The sequence below is a fragment of the Erpetoichthys calabaricus genome, chromosome 7, assembly GCF_900747795.2.
Source record: "Erpetoichthys calabaricus chromosome 7, fErpCal1.3, whole genome shotgun sequence".
In the NCBI taxonomy this organism is placed as follows: Eukaryota; Metazoa; Chordata; class Cladistia; order Polypteriformes; family Polypteridae; genus Erpetoichthys; species Erpetoichthys calabaricus.
Genome location: NC_041400.2, coordinates 145,647,464 through 145,667,855, shown reverse-complemented (window position 1 = coordinate 145,667,855; position 20,392 = coordinate 145,647,464). Strand labels below are relative to the sequence as shown.

General features: G+C 39.1%; 1 protein-coding gene across 3 annotated transcripts in view; it reads right to left on the bottom strand.

The window, feature by feature from the left end:
- The window catches only part of c6 (complement component 6), a 66,936-nt gene that overhangs the window by 10,847 nt on the left and 35,697 nt on the right, over window positions 1-20,392 (bottom strand). For all 3 annotated transcript variants that reach the window (XM_028805514.2, XM_028805512.2, XM_028805513.2), the window contains exons 10-15: window positions 18,928-19,094; window positions 15,745-15,970; window positions 13,804-13,975; window positions 10,126-10,240; window positions 8,592-8,724; window positions 4,494-4,685 (exon numbers count right to left, since the gene is read on the bottom strand). In XM_028805514.2, coding sequence (XP_028661347.1) covers window positions 4,494-4,685; window positions 8,592-8,724; window positions 10,126-10,240; window positions 13,804-13,975; window positions 15,745-15,970; window positions 18,928-19,094 — 1,005 coding nt within the window. The remainder of the gene's footprint in view (window positions 1-4,493; window positions 4,686-8,591; window positions 8,725-10,125; window positions 10,241-13,803; window positions 13,976-15,744; window positions 15,971-18,927; window positions 19,095-20,392) is intronic.

Genomic DNA, 20,392 nt, shown 5'->3' with positions numbered 1-20,392 from the left:
ATATATTCAGCTATAATGTGTTCATCTTTGTGTAATGTATATAATTTACATATTCTTTTATGTAGACCAACAATATAGAATAATTCACAAACCTGCAGCAAATATCAAGCCTTCACATTCTTATTGAAATTTCAGTTTATGTTGAAGTAAAGGCTATAATCAAGACAAATTATGTCAGAACAAAATTATCCTGTAACCAACATTAAATAAAGGCATAATCAGAGAAAAGCAAAGTTTCCATTTTAAGTAATTAGTTAAGAATGATAACAACAACTTTAAACACCTTGGTGGTTTAAGTGTGCACACCTTTTAACTAAAACTTTGTTTAAGCTTTAATTCCAGTCATAAAGTGTCTAACAATGGAGCACATGTGGATTTTGGAGTTATCTCTAAACTTTGATTGTGCCATCCTGGAATGCTGGTTTTCATTTTCTTGAGCTATTCCATGGTTGGGTTAAATGTCTGTTTGGAATTCTAAACATGCTGAAAGATAAGATTCTTCATTACAGTCTGCAGTCTGGCAGAGGGCTGCAGACATTGATCATAGGATCTTACTATCTGGAGCTATCCATTTTAACTTCTGTCCTGACCAGAGTCTCTGTTTAGACTAGAGAGAAACAACCCCGTATCATTAAGCTGCCACAACCATGTGTGATAGTAGGTACTATGTTCTTCAGGTGATAAACTTTGTTAAATTAGCACCAAACAAGTCCTACATTGGACTCATCAGACTATAAAATAATATCCACACATGTTGTAGAGGACAGAACAAGTTTTGAAAAATGTATACAGATGTTAATGTTCTTTACTGAGAAATTGATACAGGCTTGTGATTGAAAAAGTTACTGCCATAAATCCCTGCAACTCCTTTAGAGTCATCATAGAACTCCTGGTAGCCTCCCTGATGCGATTTCTCCTTACCCTGTTCAATATTTTCAGGCAGACATCCTGGCTGTTGCAATGTCCTAGTTGTGTCATATTTCCGTCACTTCTTAAGTTGGCTTCACGGTACAGTGCCTTAAAGTTTCCTATAGGTTCCTCTCCTAATCTGTATCTTTAAAAGTAAGACTTTGAACATGTTTTGTTAGCTCCTTGTGGATTATGGTTATCTCTGAATCAAATAACCTTCAGGGAAATTCTACAGAAGCAGTTAATGTTATTTAAGGCTAATCAATATCATTTCTGTAGATGCCAGGTGAAGGCAAACTACACAGTTACAGCTCCTTTTAAAAAGATAAAGCATGTTTAAGCAATCAAGGCAATAATGTTTTTTTTTCTTTCAAATAAACAGGACAAATGACTTTTCATTTTTAATTATTTGTTTCTGAAATACCAGTCAGTACTTTAATATATTAACACTGAATAATATGTTTAGAATGCTTCAAGTATGTTATTTTTAATAATACAGTATTACATATAATTGAACTTGCCTGTTCTTACAAGTATTAAACTGTATTGAATCCTTAGATACAATGTTTAAATTGCATTCATTTATGATAATATATCCAACACTTTGCCAAATGAATGAGCAAAAACTACACAATAAGTAATTATGATTGCTTAGTAGTACTACAGTATTTTGTTACAATGAAGTGATTACTATATTTAATCTTATTTATAAGACCATAATAAGGTGTTAAATTTTTTATTTAGGTTTAAATTGAACTGAAACTCCAAAGCTTTTTTTCACCGATTTTAATGGAAGCATCTAAATAATACAGCAGTTGGATCTCCACAAATTAAAAGGTGCTTCGCCCTTTAAGTGCTCAGGGTAATCTGGGGCCATCAGAGAGCTCTCTGCCGATAAGACCAGACGTAGTGATGACTGAAACAATTTGCACAAAACTGAATTTGCTGCACAGCTCAGTGTTTTGCATTTCAAAACAATTTGTAAAACAAATCACATTTCATTTCTATTTACTTTCAGTTCATGCCATTGACATAAGAAAAAAGGTACTTATTTGAAAGTGTTTTAATGCATTAATTCTGAATGTGTTTCTCTGCTTGCCATTTAGCATTTAAATAAAGATATGCAGTAAAAAAAAAATTGACAGACTCATGTCTTGTAAAATGTAGAAATTCTGTTGAACCATCAGCTGTGTTGTTGTGTTTGTTCTGGTAAAAGAATACCAGCTTTGCCAATTATGACCATCTTGGTGATTGTAATCTTAAAGACGCATTGGAGACAGAAGTGAAACAGCGCATGGAGTATGTGAAACTTCATCTGCAGAAAACAAGAAACAGGAAAGAGTCAGCTTCTAAGTAATGTGGAAGAAGGTAGCTTCCAACAGTTTTCCTGTAGAGAAAAGCCACCGCACATTACTGTATTATTGAGTACAACGGTGCATTTTGGTGTGTCTTAGTGCGTAAAATATCTAGCATGTTACATTTTTAAAAAGTGAATTGGGCTCCACTGCAGTAAGTTGAAGAAGAGACATAATTAGAATTGATTTTACTGGTGTGCTGACAATTATCTGCATTATACAGCTGTGAAAAATAAACACAGGTAAACAAGGAAGTTTGAAAGAGGCTTTAAGGAGCAATATTCCTTTCCTTTCCATCTAAGTAAGTTAGTGACTTTTGCGTTTTCCAACTTCCAATGAAACAAATTTTAGTAGGAGTTTTATGAAACAGTAAGCAAATCAAAACCTCCCTGTTTCATTCATCACCAGCAACAAAACATTATGAGGGCAACCATGACCCCAGAAGAGATTCCAGGGATTGACCTAGATGTAGCTCAACACTAGGACATAAAGCATAGAGCTAGCAAATGCTTGATTTGGTAGGAATGTTGTGTGGACAAATATCTGGAAATCTGAAGAGTAGATTTTTTTTATGTAAATGCTTCTGTATTGTATTTTTAGCCAATGGGTCTTTGGGCCAGCAAACCTATCCTGCAGATGATGTCTGAAGTTCTTTTGTACAGCTTACTTGGGAAGTCAGTGTAATTCTTAGAATAAAACCATTTAAGTGAAGAATATGGGAGAGGAAAAACTTTGTTTGTTTTTTATACACAGAGTTCTAAAAGAGCAGCCAAACTTGCCAGGTCAGTTTTAAGTCATTAATCCACAAACACGCAGGGGCTCAGAAAGTCAAAACACAAAGCAGGATTTTTAGTTGTTCAAAAGGCTAAGTAATAATTTACAGAGAGTCACTTTGAAAAAAAAAAAAGCAAACATTAAAGAATTTACGGTCCTGGAGGGCCGCAGTGGCTGCAGGTTTTTGTTCCAACCCAATTACTTAATAAGAAGCACTTATTGCTCAAGTAACACTTCAGCTTCACTATACTTGTCTCGCTTGTTAAGATTTTGAACCCTTATTGCTTATTTTAGTCTTAAACAGCTGTATTCTTGGTTTTTGATTGATCCTAATTAGCAATAACATGCAAATGACAAAAGAGACCAGCATTTCTCCATTTAGCTTGTTACCATTTACACCTGTGTGTATTTATCATGCATTATTGGGTTTAATTAAATACTGGAAGGAAAGTGAAGAGAAAAAAGTGAAGGACTGAGAATTACTCATCCATTTCAGCCTTCAAATCATTTGGATGATATCCTTAGAAAGGGGAAGAAAGTCTAGGACATGAGAATTACCTGACATAGCAGAATTAAAGCACTAACAAGCCATGCAATTAAATTATTGGCAAAAATTGCTTTCTAATTAAGCAACCGGGTTAGAACAAAAAGCTGCAGCCGCTGCGGCCCTCCAGGACTGTGATTGAGCATCCCTGTTGTAGACAGATGAAACATCTCACTAACAATGCTTAGTACAACATCTCCTACTTCCCTTAACAGGACAGAGCCAGTGATCAGGGACTCCACACTGTTTTGGTCCATGGGATTCCTTCACCTGTTCACAATTTAGGGTGTAAGCAAGCATTAAACTAACAAGTTAAGAACATTGAAGAAAGAGATTCAGAGTGACAGTGGGCAAGCAATCAATAAATAAAGCTCAATGGGGGGGGGGTGTTTGATCTTTACACAATTACATACCCTTGGTAAAATCTCAACAAAAGTTTGCACACATACCCCACTTTGTCAGGAAGAGACATTAGACTACTTTGGAACCTTACATTTTGACCGTTGCGGTACCTTTTTAATACGGTTTTAAGAACAGTGCCTTTTCGTGGATTTTGAGCCCTGAAATAAATTAAATTCAATTAATTTAATTTATCTCTGGGAGGGTACAATTTAAGAAACACCATTTATAGAAGTTAGATAGTTCTGCCTTAAATTTCCAGGTGCTGCTGCTGGTTCTTAATAAACACCTGGGATTGTCATATGTGAATGCCATTGCCCTGAGAATTTTTCAAGATATGTGCGAGCAAGCAAATTCTAATAATTCCTTTGATAAGCATTCCAGGAAGTTTTTGGAATACAGAGCTGAAAGATGCTAGGTAGACTTACAGTATATGTATAAGTAAAACATGTACTAGCATTAGGCACAGACATGCAAGAGTTTTGATTTTTTTCAACTATAAAGTAACATACCTTTTACACATGTTAGCTCTTCAGAAATTGATGGAGCCCAGTAGAGACCAGTTGTGCATCTTGAAGAGCTGGCTCCAATCACTCTGAATCCAACTGGGCAACTAAGATCAATGTATTCCCCAATTTCATATTCGTCTTTGAATGGGGATAAATTGATAGTTTTTTCTACTGTAGGCCTGTTACAAGTGCGCTCTGTATTAAATAAAACACACAGCATGAACATACACATTCTTTGCATTAGGAGAATTAATTTCTAGCTCTATTTTTGTTTCTCTTTCCATGCGAAGATGAAAACAAAACAGCTGAGACACATGGTGGTTTGATAAACTTAGTTATTTAGCATACAACATTAACAAACTTCTGCTATAATGTAATATATCCATCCATTATCCAACCCGCTATATCCTAACTACAGCGTCACGGGGGTCTGCTAGAGCCAATCCCAGCCAACACAGGGCGCAAGGCAGGAGACAAACCCCGGGCAGGGTGCCAGCCCACTGCAGGGCGCACACACACACACACACACCAAGCACACACTTGGGACAATTTAGAATCGTCAATGCACCTAACCTGCATGTCTTTGTACTGTGGTAGGAAACCGGAGACCTGGGTCTCCTAACTGCGAGGCAGCAGCGCTACCCACTGCGACACCATGCCGCCCTAATGTAATATAGTAAATTTAAATATTATTGCTCTGATCTTAAGCTCAAATGCATACAAGTTTGAACTTTATGTACTCTTTGATATTTGTTCATATTAATATTTTTTACTTGTTTTGCTTATGATTTGAGCTCATCTGTTTAAAACAAGCAGGTAAAAACTGCAAACTTCGGAAGAATATGACAATTGAAAACACAACCCTTCACAAAAACAGGCATCAAATGATATAATCAAAGAGAAAACATAATGGAGCACAGTTTGGACACAAGAACACTCAGACAGGATTGCCTGTGATTGCTCATACATATTTAACACAGTCAAATCAATTCTTCTTCATTATTATTGTAGTTTTAAAAAAATAAAACATTGACAATGTTGACAACAGGCCAGGTTTGTAGGTCTCAGGAACTGCAGGTCTGACATTGTGGTCAGCAACACAGGAGCGCCGCAGGGGACTGTACTTTCTTCGGTCCTGTTCAGCTTATATACATCGGACTTCCAATACAACTCGGACTCCTGCCACGTACAAAAGTTCGCTGATGACACTGCTATCGTGGGCTGCATCAGGAGTGGGCAGGAGGAGTATAGGGACCTAATCAAAGACTTTGTTAAATGGTGCGACTCAAACCACCTACACCTGAACACCAGCAAAACCAAGGAGCTGGTGGTGGATTTTAGGAAGCCCAGGCCCCTCATGGACCCCGTGATCATCAGCGGTGACTGTGTGCAGATGGTACAGACCTATAAATACCTGGGAGTGCAGCTGGATGATAAATTGGACTGGACTGCCAATACTGATACTCTGTGTAAGAAAGGACAGAGCTGACTATACTTCCTTAGAAGGCTTGAATCCTTCAACATCTGCAATAAGATGCTGCAGATGTTCTATCAGACGGTTGTGGCGAGCGCCCTCTTCTACGCAGTGGTGTGCTGGGGAAGCAGCATAAACAAGAGGGACGCCTCACGCCTGGACAAACTGGTGAGGAAGGCAGGCACTATTGTAGGCATGGAGCTGGACAGTTTGACATGTGTGGCAGAGCGATGGGCACGGAGCAGGCTCCTGTCAATTATGGAAAATCCACTGCATCCACTAAACAGTATCATCTCCAGACAGAGGAGCAGCTTCAGCGACAGACTGCTGTCACTTTCCTGCTCCACTGACAGACTGAGGAGATCGTTCCTCCCCCACAATATGCGACTCTTCAATTCCACCCGGGGGGGGGGGGGGGGTGGGGGTTTGGTAAACGTTAACATTATTCAAAGTTATTGTCTGTTTGTATACCTGCATTGTTATCACTCTTTAATTTAATATTTTCTTTATCAGCATGCTGCTGCTGGAGTATATGAATTTCCCCTTGGGATTAATAAAGTATCTATCTATCTATCTATCTATCTATCTATCTATCTATCTATCTATCTATCTATCTATCTATCTATCTATCTATCTATCTATCTATCTATCTATCTATCTATCTATCTATCTATCTATCTTCAGTATCTCATGGCACAGGACGCCATAAGATTGCTGCAGGTGATTAATAAATAGCGTACAGGACTAAACTAAACTTACTTTCTTTTCCTTCTTTATCATTATATCAAAAATGCACCACATGTGACAATAATATTTATTTTTCATTACATCTTGCTCTTTTAGGCATTGTGTGCCAAGCCAGCAGCCACTTTAGATTCAGGCTACATATTAATTGCATGTTGCCCGAGGTAACTAAAATGAGCATTGCTGACAATTAAAAAAGCTCTTTAAACCTGTAATGTTAATGCCATTATAATAAAAGAAGAAAAATCATTAATATACTTTAGAAAAACATTAAAATGCAGATGATTACAAATGCTGGATGAAGAAAAGGAAGTTAACTCATCCAACTCTTGACCTGACATCAAAAATATATGTAAAACTCACCAGTCACACATCAGTTACTACAGTAGGTGTAGAAAATAATTAAGAATTTGTTTGGAAGTGTAAACATGACATTTTTTCTCTACTGCCATTCAGAAATATAGCTGCATATGTAAATACCCCTGGGGTACTGAGCAGAAATTTTGAATATCTTGGAGGGGTCACCAAGAAAAAGGTATGGAAAGTGTGGAATGGCACAATTATTACTCTTATTACTCTGTCACCACATTTTACACATGCACATAATTTACTCGGAGAGCTTCCTTTTCCCTAAGCTAGCAGTTTCCCACATCTTGAAACAGAAATCTTGCATATTGCTCTGGGAAGGCCTCAGTGTCACTGCTTGGATTTAAATTGGTGGGATTCACTTAGGGGTGTAACTTTAATGAGGGTTACATGGTTTTGTAAATTAAGAAACATTAAGTATATCCATCACACTATTGCTTGTCCCCATGTACCTTAAAATTAAACCTTGAACATGAAATATACTGTGTCCACATTCCATGTTCCAGTAACGGCTGAGTGTAGGGAATGTCACAGCCTCAAATCAGGTTATGTCAATTATTTCAAAACTTTAGTAGTAGAATGAGCAAGGCAGCAATCCACCACTCAGGACACTTGTACATGCGAGTGACAAGTCATGTTAGCATCTCTGGTGTCATGTTTCTGCCTGTTCTTTTCATTTTTTTCTCTGTATTTTCCCTTTTTTCTAAATAATTATATCTTGTTAACCCAATTAAAGTCAAACTCTTATGAGCCATGTTAATTGATAATTGCCCTTCAGTTGCTCCACTGTTCCTTTATTGGATCTGTATATGGCACTGTAATAAATGGTGTTTAATTCTGCTATCATTTCATCTCGTTTTAGAAATCCGTGACACTAAAAGTTACAATTACAGTTCACATCTAATTTGTCAATCATTGTGCAGTAAAAGAACACACAAATTGTTTCCTTGAGTAACTCCATAATGAAATATTGAGTTGATCCAGAAAGAACAAAAACAACAAAAGCAAAGAGCATATGTGTGTTGTGGCTTTTTTCTTTTTTAAATAATAAGCACAATTGCCTCAGTCAGGCACTGAAATTCTCCTCCCTTAAACACAATGCATTTCAGTAATGACTTGGCTGTTTTTCATTTTCGACATACTGCATGCTAAGGCAGTGCTGTGTCATCACCACTGTGAGCTAGTTTCATATTTAGTTTTTATTTATGTTCTTCTCATGTATTATTGTGCCTTTCAAAGTACTTTGTTTACCTGCAGTCACACATGAGTGCAAGTACCGACTTTCACTTGGTACTGCCGATAATGTAATAAAGCTAGTACTGTTACGTTTTGGGAATTTTGGTATCAAGTTGGCAACCAAAGTACTGGTTTTTGTGGCCACCCCAGTGACAGTAGGATGCAAAACCATACTCACAAAATACAACATACCTTTGAACTCAGGTCACAGTGCTGTTAAGAAGTCTGTCACTCAGCGGACTGAGAACTTTAATTATATTAAATAAATTACCGGTACTTACTAATGCAGTTCATGGGTTTGCGATCCCATGTACCATCTGGCAAACACCTGAAATAGGCGTATCCCTCAAGTCTATAACCAGTCACACAAAGAACTTCCACAACTTCACCAAAATTGTAATGTCTCTTCTTGTTCTACGAAACAAATAATCTTTATTAGGAAAAACAGATTATTTTTAAAATATCTCTTCTAAAAAATGCAAAAATAGTAGCAGAAAAAACATAGTATATACAGTATAAAACTGTACAAAAAATAACTTTATCATGCTGAAATTTGAAAAAAATAGTTGATCTCTCAAGCCATTTCCTTTAAGATTTGCTGCAGGTTGCATTGTATAGCACTGGGTTATAAGCTAATGGGTTGCTGGTTCAATCTCCACCACTGGCTCACTGCCTGACCCTGACCAAGCTACTTAACCTGCCTCTGCACCAGCAGCTCTGATACAATTGTTAGTAAACGTCTTAACCTAGAATATTTTTCATAACTTGTGTCCTGTGAATTAACATTTTCAGCAGTTCAGCAGTTGAATTCTGTCCATGCACTTCCCAGCTTATACCCAGTGTTACAGAGTTTGGTACTGGCTTCTTATTACTCTGAACTGGGTAAGCAGATTAAAAAATTAATGGAGGAAAGGACAGAATGAATCTGTCCTCAGACTATAACATCCATAGCTTAACTTTTTAAGTCTTAATTATGCACTATACAATAGCTGGTCCTCATTCTGGTTGCAATTCTCTCTTCTGACGTAAAATTGTGTGGAATTTTCATGGAAGCATTTTTGATGGGATTCCAAAGAAATTCAGTGAAACCATTTTAAAGTACAAAAATAAATCTCTCTATTATAAAAAAAAATCTTGGAAGGTTTGGAAGGAGACGAGATGTGACCTTCTCGGAGACACTTTAACATCCCGTGAGACAAATGGACAGCTGCTGTACAGGCTTTTAAATGTTCAAAGTGCTGCACGACATGCAGATAACGCAACACGGCAGCGGCAGCAAGCCATCAGCTGCTTGAGCAAAGAGGAGGTAAATAAAATGTATTTGTTTCCCAGTGGATCACTGTTTAAGAGGGGGTTTTAGAAGAACAACTGCATCTCCGTAGCATGCGTTCAGCCCACCTCTTCACAACGCGAGCAGCAGAGACGCTCAAAGAAATCGACTCTGTTGACAAAGTGAAACTGCCGCTGCTAATACACAAGCGAGGCGAGCACATCAGCAAAATGAAACCTCCGAGGAGAGAAAAAACTCGCTTAGCCGCTGATAGACAACGGAGGAGAGCACGTCCGCAAAACGAAACCAACGAGGAGCTGCTAATACACAACCGATGCGAATGCTTGATTGAAGTGCCAGAATCCATGGTTTCTAGGAGCCAGGGGTTTTTACAGCTAGTAAATAAATAAATAGCAGAGGTGACCCAGTTACTGCTCTGGCAAGGGTTCAATCATTGAAAAGACTTTATAAAAGAAAACACGGCAATCTGTTACAAACAGTCAGAGGAAAGAATGCAATAAAGGATTGATATTTTAGACTCTTACTCTCAAGTAACTGTTGTCTGGTGCCTGGGGTACTGAACATCCAGGCTTGTCTGTTTGTGGGGAAAATTCTTCTTCATCATCTTTTCTTTCTTCATTATCATTAATACAAACATCTCTTCAAAGCAATTAGAAAAAGTAAACAATTATTTAGGGATATTGTTGGTTCATTGTGTATATCTTGTGACCTGTACAAGTGCAACAGAACATCATACCCCATACACAATCTCAAAGACATAAGTCCTGGGTTTAGATTAAAGTTTAATTTTACATAGATATCTTTACAAACGCTTCTTCAAGGTTTCAAAAAACCAAACAACTTAATTCTTTCTATTTTCTCTTTTTCCTCCTCCACTCCCCCCTGGTGAGGTTTGTCCCTCCTCTGCACCCGACTTCAACTTTCCTGGGTGAGGCAGAGCAGCTCCTTTCATGCAGGATGTGGGAGTACTTCCAATGCAAGGCTGTCGTGAGGGAGTGTGGCGTAGTGGTTAAGGATTTGGACCTCAAACCCTGAGGCTGTGGGTTCAAATCCCACTGCTGACACTGTGTGACCATGAGCAAGTCACTTGACCTACCTGTGCTCCAATTGGAAAACCAAAAGAAATATAACCAACTAGCCAACCCGCGGCGTAACATACGCCGCATAATTATGTATTGATGGGTGAACACTTGCTGAACAACACAGTTGTCCAAATGGGGTGGGTTTGTGGATACCACTGTGAGTGAATGAAAAGATGGACCTCTGGAGAGAGCAACATACAATTGTCCGTGACTGAAAGCGGGATCGTCTGTGATGAAGGAGGCCACGCTGGTGAAAGTTACTTCGTCGGTAGGGATAAGTTTCAGCACTTGTTCATTAAGGTGTAGCGACGCTTAATATAGCTTGCGTACTGAGTTGTTCCGGAGTCACAGTTGAGAAACACTTTTTTAATGTCTTTTAAGCACAGGGAAAAAAATTAACATGTGAAACATCCATAATGTAATAAGCCACCAAGAAAAGTAACATTGCAACAATGCACGCAACGATCGGATCGCTGTAAACAGAAGTGAAAACAAAATCGAGGCCGGTGCATTCTTTAACTGCCTTGTAGCGCAATGGTAGTGCTGCTGTTTTGCAGTAAGGAGACTGTGGAAGATTTTGGGTTCGCTTTCTCCCTGTGTGGATAGCGCTTTGAATACTGAAAACACCGGTATATCAATGTAATAAAGTATTATTATTCTTATTCTCTCTCGCGCGCGCGCCTGTATGCGTGTGTGTGTCGCTCGCTCTCTCTCGCTCGCTGCACGTGTTCCTGCAGGCATACCAGTAAGTGAATGAAAAGATGGAACTCTGGAGAGAGCAACATACAACTGTCCGTGACTGAAAACTGGTTTTGGCAGATACAGGCATATCTTTTTGAAAGTTTGGCCCTGTGCCTTATCAATTGTCATCGCAAAGGCAAATCTAACAGGAAATTGTCTTTGTGCTAAAGTAAAAGGCAAATTATCCGTGACAAACAAACTGTTTTACACGTTGCATACCAACCCGCGGCGTAGTATACGCCGCATAATCACGCCGCTTTTTTTAATGTTTTTTAAGCAGAGGGAAAAAATGAACATTTGCAAAATCCGTAACGCCGCTTTCAGCAAGTACAATGCACACGCGTTTAATTTGTCAGCCACTTTTTGCCAGCCGTCTTTTCTGGTTTTGGCTGCTTTTGCAGTGTTACCGCTTGTGCTTATTAAATCTTGAAATCCTTCGAGTAACTAATTAACTAACTAACACCCACCCACCCAGCTTGTGAGAAAAAAATGTGCCCGTTCTTTCATCATTTTGTTGCAGCCTATCAAAGACTTGCTGATCATGTTTTCTAGACTCAATATACAGTGGAACCTCAGTTCACGACTATAATTCGTTCCAAACCTCTGGTCGTAAACCAATTTGGTCGTGAACCGAAGCAATTTCCCCCATAGGATTGTATGTAAATACAATTAATCCATTCCAGACCGTATGAACTGTATGTAAATATATTTTTTAAAGATTTTTAAGCACAAATATAGTTAATTATTACACCATAGAATGCACAGTGTAATAGTAAAAACATTGAATAACACTGACACAAACACCCAGGCTCCCTGCTCAGCTGCATGCGCAGGCTCTCTCTGTCTCAGCAGCAGCCTCCCCAGCCCCCCCGCCTCTCTCTCTCTCTCTCTCAGCAGCACGCGAGCCCCATCCTCCTCTGTCTCTCAGAAGCACCGAGCCCTCTCTCTCTCTGTAACATTGCAGCAGTTGTATAAACACTTATTTTTTAAAATGAGTTTTAAGCACAGTGGGAAAAAAAGGAACATTTGAACAAATCCGAACTTTATTTAAAAGCCAACCAAGATAGTAACATTGCAGGAGTTCACCATTTTTAATCAGGCGACTGACAGTAGTGGAGTCAGGCACAGAGAAGGTCAGCTGTTGAGAAAGCGTCTCGACTCTTGCAGGGCGGTGAAGCAGGTGAGATGCTAATGTAAAAGAGGCACAGGGCTTATTGGTTTTTAAAGACTGCTTCCTTCATTGTGTTTTTTTACCTCAGTTTTAAAGGATTGCTCGGCTCTCTCTGATGCGCTGCCTGTGTGTGCGTGGCTCTCTCTCTCGGGCTTGCCTGTGTGTGCCTCTGTCTCTCTCTGGTGCTGCCTCTGTGTGAACCAAGGTTCCACTGAGGTTGACTAATGAAAAGTCAACGTGGCTCAGAGGTCCATGTGTACTGTTGCACAGACAAACATACATGACGCTGTTTTTTCTGAGGCGTCGCGTCCGAGGTGGTGGGCGTGGCTCTGCGAGTTGTCGTCGTATCCAAGGGTCATAGAGTGGGTGGGCGTGGCTCCTTCCTACTTGTCGGCGGCTTAGTGAATCCACGCCCCTTCCTGCGTGCTTTCATGGGTGTCTTGTTTTGGTGTGCGTGCTTTCATGGGTGTCTTCCTGCTCTGGTGGCGACTTTGTGAATTATATATATAGATTGTATCATAAATATTGTAAGTCACCTTGGATAAAGGTGTCAGCGAAATAAGTAAATGTAAATGTAGGATGTGGCATGTAGGAAGCACTTCTGGGTCAGACAGAAGCCCAATGAAGTAGGGTCAGACAACCTCCACAGCCCCTCCTGGTGGCACCCATAGAACCCAGCAGGGCTGCATATGGGTACTGCACCACAAGAATGTTGGTAAAGCATACAGTGTAAACATATGCACAGGCTGTGTATACCGCCCTTCCATTATACTGGCCTCCCAGCCAGTATTATACTATCCAACCCTGTCAGGATGCCAGTGTACTCGCCTTTATTTTTTTGCTGGCATCTCATGCCAGCCTCCTGGCTGAGGTAGGGTGCACTTTGTGTCTCTTTTTCTGGCCTCCCAGAAGTAAAGGAGTTAGGGACCATCTCCCTGCCTGCCATTCATCACAATATATAGTCTTCACTTATAGTTTGTTATACATCTTTATTAGGAAATCTGCATAATCCAATTCAGATAATCATTGGAGGTGGTGTCTATCCCCAGAAGTACTGGCCACAAAACAGAGACTAACCCTGAACTGGGCATTAGGCTATCACTGGATGAATTTATTAAATTACTTTTAAAAATAGTGATTTCCTAAAACAGGCCAATTCATTTGCTAATGTCATTGCTTTTATCTGAGTGCTGCTAAAATAATCTTACCGATCATGGAAAATGGCAATGTGGCAATCTTGCTCTTCCTGACTCACTCCTACACAGCCCTTGCCACCATTTGCTGGAATTGGGTTGTTACAGCTCCTTGTGCGTGTCTTCTTCATCATAGCATCACATGTACTCCAGGGAGACCAGCAGCTCCAATACCCATCTACCACAGCTACAGTTTAGACATAAGAACAAACACAAAGCAGCAATGTCAGTGTTATTTCAAACAAGCTTTTCTCATCCTTTAACCAGAAAATTATTTTTATCGAACTTTACATTGTTGTGAACCAAATATTTCCTTAAGTGTCAAGATAACTGCTACTTTCCATTTATGGTTGATTTTGTTCTCTTTGAATTGTATTCTAAACAGAGAGGCTTGGGAATGATCTTTGAGAGAAGTGTAAAAACAAGCAAAAACATTGGTGAAAGATAATTTTAAATTCAAATTAACAAGAGGCCTGGTTGATATTCCTAACCTAATTGCAGACTGTATGGAGTGTGTCTATTTTTATATGATTTTTCTCTTGGTATTCCACTGTTGTCCAACATTTGAACAAAATTAGTTTAATAAAAGAAAGAAAAGTATTCCATCTACAGTATTAAGTCTTTTTCTCAAAGTACTTGATGTTAGATTGAATGGTCTCTCCAGGGTTCTTCAGTGTGTAGGCCGCAGTACCCCAGCCATGGTTTGCTCAAGGCTTTCACCTGGTTAGGCTGTAACTTCCTATAACCTTGTAATGGATTGATCGGTTCATAAAATATATTGATAGGTGTTTATTAAGCCAACAAGTGCTGTTGAATTGAAATAGCATAGCAGCTCACAGTCAGTTGCCAGATATAAGAGGAAAGACTTCCCTGGAGGCACCAGATGCCTTCAAGATTTCATGTTATGACTGTTTTCTCATGAAATAAAAAGTTTCAGAGTCAATAAAATACATGATCCTGCTGGAGCTGTGAGTGTAATGGGAGGAACGCCTAGAGGAGGCCTACAAAAGGATATTAAACAAATACAAAGAACTGGCTAGCAACTGTAAGAAGCAGGGATGGAAGGCAAAGTGCACAGTTATAGAGATGGGCTGCAGGAGGCTGCTTTGACAAAACATTCAGCAAATTGGGCACAAGAAGGAGACTAGAGACTGTACTGCTTGCAAATAGCAACAGCAGTTTTGAGAGAGAATCAGAAGACAGCATAAAATGGTATGAATTAAAACAGGGACTATAGCCAGGAAGACTACAATTAAACAATGTCTAAACAGAGTGGGAACTTGTAAACCAAAAAAGAATACATTACATGTAGTCAGACAGCTGAAACGTTGTCATAACCAGTTAACTCAAAACTAATAATAAGAAGTGATTCTAAGGGGTTTTTGTTCATGAATCCAAACTTGGACATCCAGGAAGTGCCTGAACCTGACCTCTAAACCTTTAAGGCCATGATGTCCTGCATTGCACAATCCTGGTTGCCTAGCCTAGCAAAACTATCCTAAAATGGCGGCACCCATAAGCAAAACGAGACAGTGCTCTGGGAGAACATGAATCATTTTTAACAACCTTAATACATAAGGAACAATAAATAAATACAACCAATTGCTTCCTTGACTTTCAAAACTCCCGAAACTGGAGGCTTAGAAGGTGAAGAATTTCATCAGAAAAAATTTAAATCAAAGGCCTGATCATAACAAAGACACATCATGAATTCCACCAAGGCAACAGAGAGCCTCAAAATGCCTCTAGATGAGGAGACCAAGTCCATGGCGATCTGCGGAACATGCAGGCTGACCTCTAGTCATGACCTAATCAACCATGGTTGGTTCACTTGAGATTAGGTGCTCAAAATTAAACCCTGAAAACATCCAATGACCCCAGATCACATCACTAATGATTCTGATCTAGTGCATCTTGAGTTGTATTCCAGAAAAAGACCAAAATTGAAGTCCATACCTGATGTAAAGTCAGGTGCTCGTTTTTCACAATTCTGTCCATATGTTCCAGGCTGGCAAATACATAAACACTCTGTACCAAACAACACAGGCCTTCCATTGTTAGGACATGGGGCACATTTACAGGAGTCAAAATTCTCCAGGTACTCAATGAGTGCTTTTTCAAGATTTTGCCTCTTGGTGCCTGCACAAGGAAAACCCTTCACCAGATTCAGGATGGGAAGAAGCTAAGAAAAGAAAAGCACAAAGTCATTTTAAGCAGTTTGTTCTGCCTTTGTCTCTACATCAGTTTCATAACCCTAGACTAATGACTTTAGGAAAATCCCTCCACTTGATTTATTATATAATAGAGACTTTTGTTTTGACATAATTTATTAAATCCAGTCCCAGTTCTATTGGAAACCTTTTACATTTAAAGCTGTTTATTATTTCTGAACCAAAAGCTAACTCTATTCCATACATGCTGCAGGTCACACCTATCCTTGACTGAAACCTGTCAGCAGTGGTGATATCTTGCAACACGTACCATACCTTGTTGATAAATATTGTGCACCTCAAGAATGCTGCAAGAAGACACTAAAGGTAGACACAGGTTGGTCAAATATAAGCACAGGTTTTAAGGCAACTTGTGGAGATGAAAGGAGACTCTGATGTGCAGGTTTAACAATGTAGTATAATGCATTGTACTTTGTTTTAGCCCCTATGTTGAGCACTGCCCGGGGTAAAATAAAGTGCAGGCACAGTCACTAAATAAAATCCCCTGTGGGAACATCCATGGGGAGCAATTTTGTTTATCTGTGCCTAATCCCAAAAATGCCTCCTAGGTGCACTTCTCTAATAAAGAGCAGGTGCAGTCACTCGGTTTCCTCCAAATGGAAAAAAATCAGAATTAAAAATAGCTAATGATCTTCCTGTGAACAAATCTTCATCTGTGGAAAATCTGTCAGAGAGAAATTTAACAGTGTAGATTTGCAAACACACACTCAAGCTTTATTCATTGGATTTTGGTTTCTCTGTAATTTATCAGGGTTCAGGAAATGGTATGAGAGCACACTCTAGCGTTCATAGAACAGAAGTTTTACACCAGCAACAGGGATTCTCACCTGACATGTTTTGTTATTGGTTCACCGACGGAGGAGACCAATCTAAATACATGAATCATCTATGGCCAATCTTGATTAGATTAGATAGATACTTTATTAATCCCAAGGGGAAATTCACAAAACGTCGGGTAAATAGGGAACCACACCAGCATGGGCCTTTGTTCTCAGCACTTGAAGTTGACTACCTGAATAGACGAGTCTCAGCATGTAAAAATCCATGTCCAAGTAGTAAAAAGTAGTAAAAAGTGTCCAGGGAACGAGTCCACATAAAAGAAAGTGGTAGGAGTGATCAGTGAAATAGAGAAAAACAGAGAAAAAGGAAGAAAGATAAAGTCATACACAGAGCTGCCTGGAAGGCTGCCACTCGCGGCGGCGCCTGAGTCATGAGGCAGACTCTTGGGATGATCAGTAGAAGGATGAGAAAGGATTTTTTAAAGAAAAGGCACAGTAACTGGCTTGTGACAAGGCTGAAAGAGAGAGATGACAGAGAGTCACATACAGTACGAAACCCATTCACAGCTAGCAGCCAGATCAGCCACTGGATGATGGAGTTGCCTGTTATAACAGTGGCAAAACTCGCTGCTTGCCATCCTTACAGCAAAGATTTGCAGCCCAGGGTCACCTTCTCAGGGAGGGCATGTGGCTGAGCGAGACGGGGCAACTCCCTGAGTGAATTCTCTAGCAAAGACATCAAGGGCATTAGTAAATAAACTCAATACAGTAATTAAAAACATTGTGGCAATTTATGCTTTAAATGGATATGCCAACTAATGTTATTTTAGATGTTCACAGTTTACTGAACTAATTTTTAAAATAACACCTCTATAATATAGTAAGAAAAGCCAATAACATTCACTCCTGCTATTCTTTTTACACACAGGCACATACTGTATATATGTGTTGAGGATACTCTCATCTAAATGCTCCACAGAACCTACTCCCACTTGGACAAAGATGTTACCACAGTCAGGGTAATGTTCTTTGACTTTTGCAGTGCTTTTAACACCATTTGGCCAATCAAATGGAGATAAAGCTCAAGGCTTTGTATGTAAATGCTCGCACAATCTCCTGGATCATGGCTGAGAGACTGTGTGTCAGCAATGTTAGTGTATAATGCTGGAGACTCTCAGGGAACTGTCCTGTCTCCCATCCTGTTTACCCGAAACACAACAGACTTCCAGCATAATACCAGCACTTGCCACCTACAGACATTTTCAGATGATTTGTCCAGCACTGGCAAAAGACAAAAGAACTAGTGGTGAATTTCCAAACATGCCAAGAAGCCTCTGAGACCAGTCACCCTTCAGGGGGAGGACATGGAAGTGGTGCAGAGCTACAAGTACCTAGGAGTTCAGATAAACAACAAACTGGACTGGTCAGACAATACAGTGGATCTTTACAAGAAGGGTCACTACTTGATAAGGACACTCAGAACTTTTAATGTGTGCAACAAGCTGCTAGAAATGTTATACCAGTCCATAGTAACCAGAGTGGTGTTCTACACTGCAGTCTCCTGGGGAAGCAACCTGAGCACAAAAGAAGCACAATGCCTGAACAAACTTATCAAGAAAACCTGCTCCATTACAGGGCAAACCCTGGGTACACTTATCAAGAAAACCTGCTCCATTACAGGGCAAACCCTGGGTACACTGGAAGCTGTTGTGGAAAAGTGGACGGTGGCAAAATTGGATGCATCATGAAAAATCCTCCCTATCCCATCCAGGAGGTGCTCTCTTAGAGCCCTTTTAGCCACAGGCTCATTCCACCACAGTATGCTAAGAAGCGCCTCTAGGGGGTCTTTTCTGTCTACTGCTATCAGGCAATTTAATGCTTCCATCCGATATACTCATTACATTTATTTAATTATTTATGCATTTATTTATCTATTGATTGTTTGGTTGTATTATCAGTCCTATGTGTCTGTATTTTTGTCTTTCATGTTTTTGCTGCTGTATGCTTTGAATTTCCCCATGAAATTAATAAAGTTTCACCTAATGTAAATATTTTTTATCTGTATTTTTCTTAAATTTTCACCTATAATCTTTCAGAAATATCTTTTAAAGGAGTCAAGTATTTCTTACCTCATACTCCACAATGTCTGGATTATCCATCACTGACTGTACCCAGTCTTTATAAACGGTACTTTCTGGTAGAACTCCCTTCCTTTCCCAGCCTAAAGCTGCAGCATACTCTGTTCGGCCTCCTCTTACCATTGAAATACACTTTTCCGATGACTTCAGAAAGGATCCTTTTTTAAAAAGATAAAGTGATTTCTATTTAATTCTTTAAACTGTTTGAGAATAATGTTCATGTTTCTGAGAATAACAAAATAATGAAAGCTTAAACCATTGATTGGACAGTGAGCTGTAAGTCCCTGAATGTCTAACCAAGCCTATGGATGTCAAGACCAGGAATTGAAGACTGCCCTTGGGCAGGAAAGGAGATGGAAAGTTAACTTCCAGTAGTCAATAGGGAATTGAGCACCATTTACATCTGCCAAATAGGCATTAAAGAAGAAACATCACCAAAGAATTCCTACCCCGAAGGCTAGGCAGTTGGCTGAAGAGCAAACGGAGAATAAAAAGAAAAGAGAGACACCATCTCTGATAACTCCGATGAAACTAAGACTTTTAATTTGCTTGTTTACTTTGCTTTTTTTTGTATTATTTTAGATCAATACAAGGATTTCTCAGAATGGCACACCATGCAAAAACAATTTGTTTTGGTTGGCACATGGTCATGGCACTAGGTTGAATATATTTAGACGGCCTTTGCTCTAATGCTATAAGATTTTTGGAAGCACTCGAAAAGTACTATTACGTTCACTAAAATAATTAGCTGGCATGAGCAAATGTGGTCTGTTGTTGAAGAGCACCTTTATCTAAAGTTGGTCCTTGGCTTATGTTCATCACTCAGTAACTATGAAATCAAATGATCAAGTTTATAAAATGGATGGATGAATAAGAAATCTAGTATTATAATTTACCATTTTAAATTGGATTCTTGTTTCCTTTGTAAACTGCCTTATGAAGAATACTGCATTAAATAAAAGATTGATTGATTCAATCACTGACTTAATTTGTTAATAAACTGGATATATTAGGATTAAAAGTCAAGACAGAGGTAAAAAGCTTAGGGGTAACTGTTGACTGTAACCTGAATTTTAAATCGCATATTAATCAGATCACTAGGACAGCATTTGTTCACTTAAGAAACATAGCAAAAGTTAGACCTCTTATATCATTGAAAGATGCTGAGAAATTAGTTCACGCGTTTGTTTTCAGTCTACTAGATTACTGTAACGTAGTCCTCTCAGGAATACCCAAAAAAGACATAAATCGTTTGCAACTAGTGAAGAATGCAGCTGCTAGAATCCTAACAAGGAAAAGAAAATCCGAGCAAATTTCTCCAGTTTTGATGTCACTACACTGGTTACCTGTGTCATTCAGGATTGACTTTAAAATTCTGCTTATGGTTTATAAAGCCTTAAATAATCTTGCCCCGTCTTATATATCGGAATGTCTGACACCTTATATTCCAAATCGT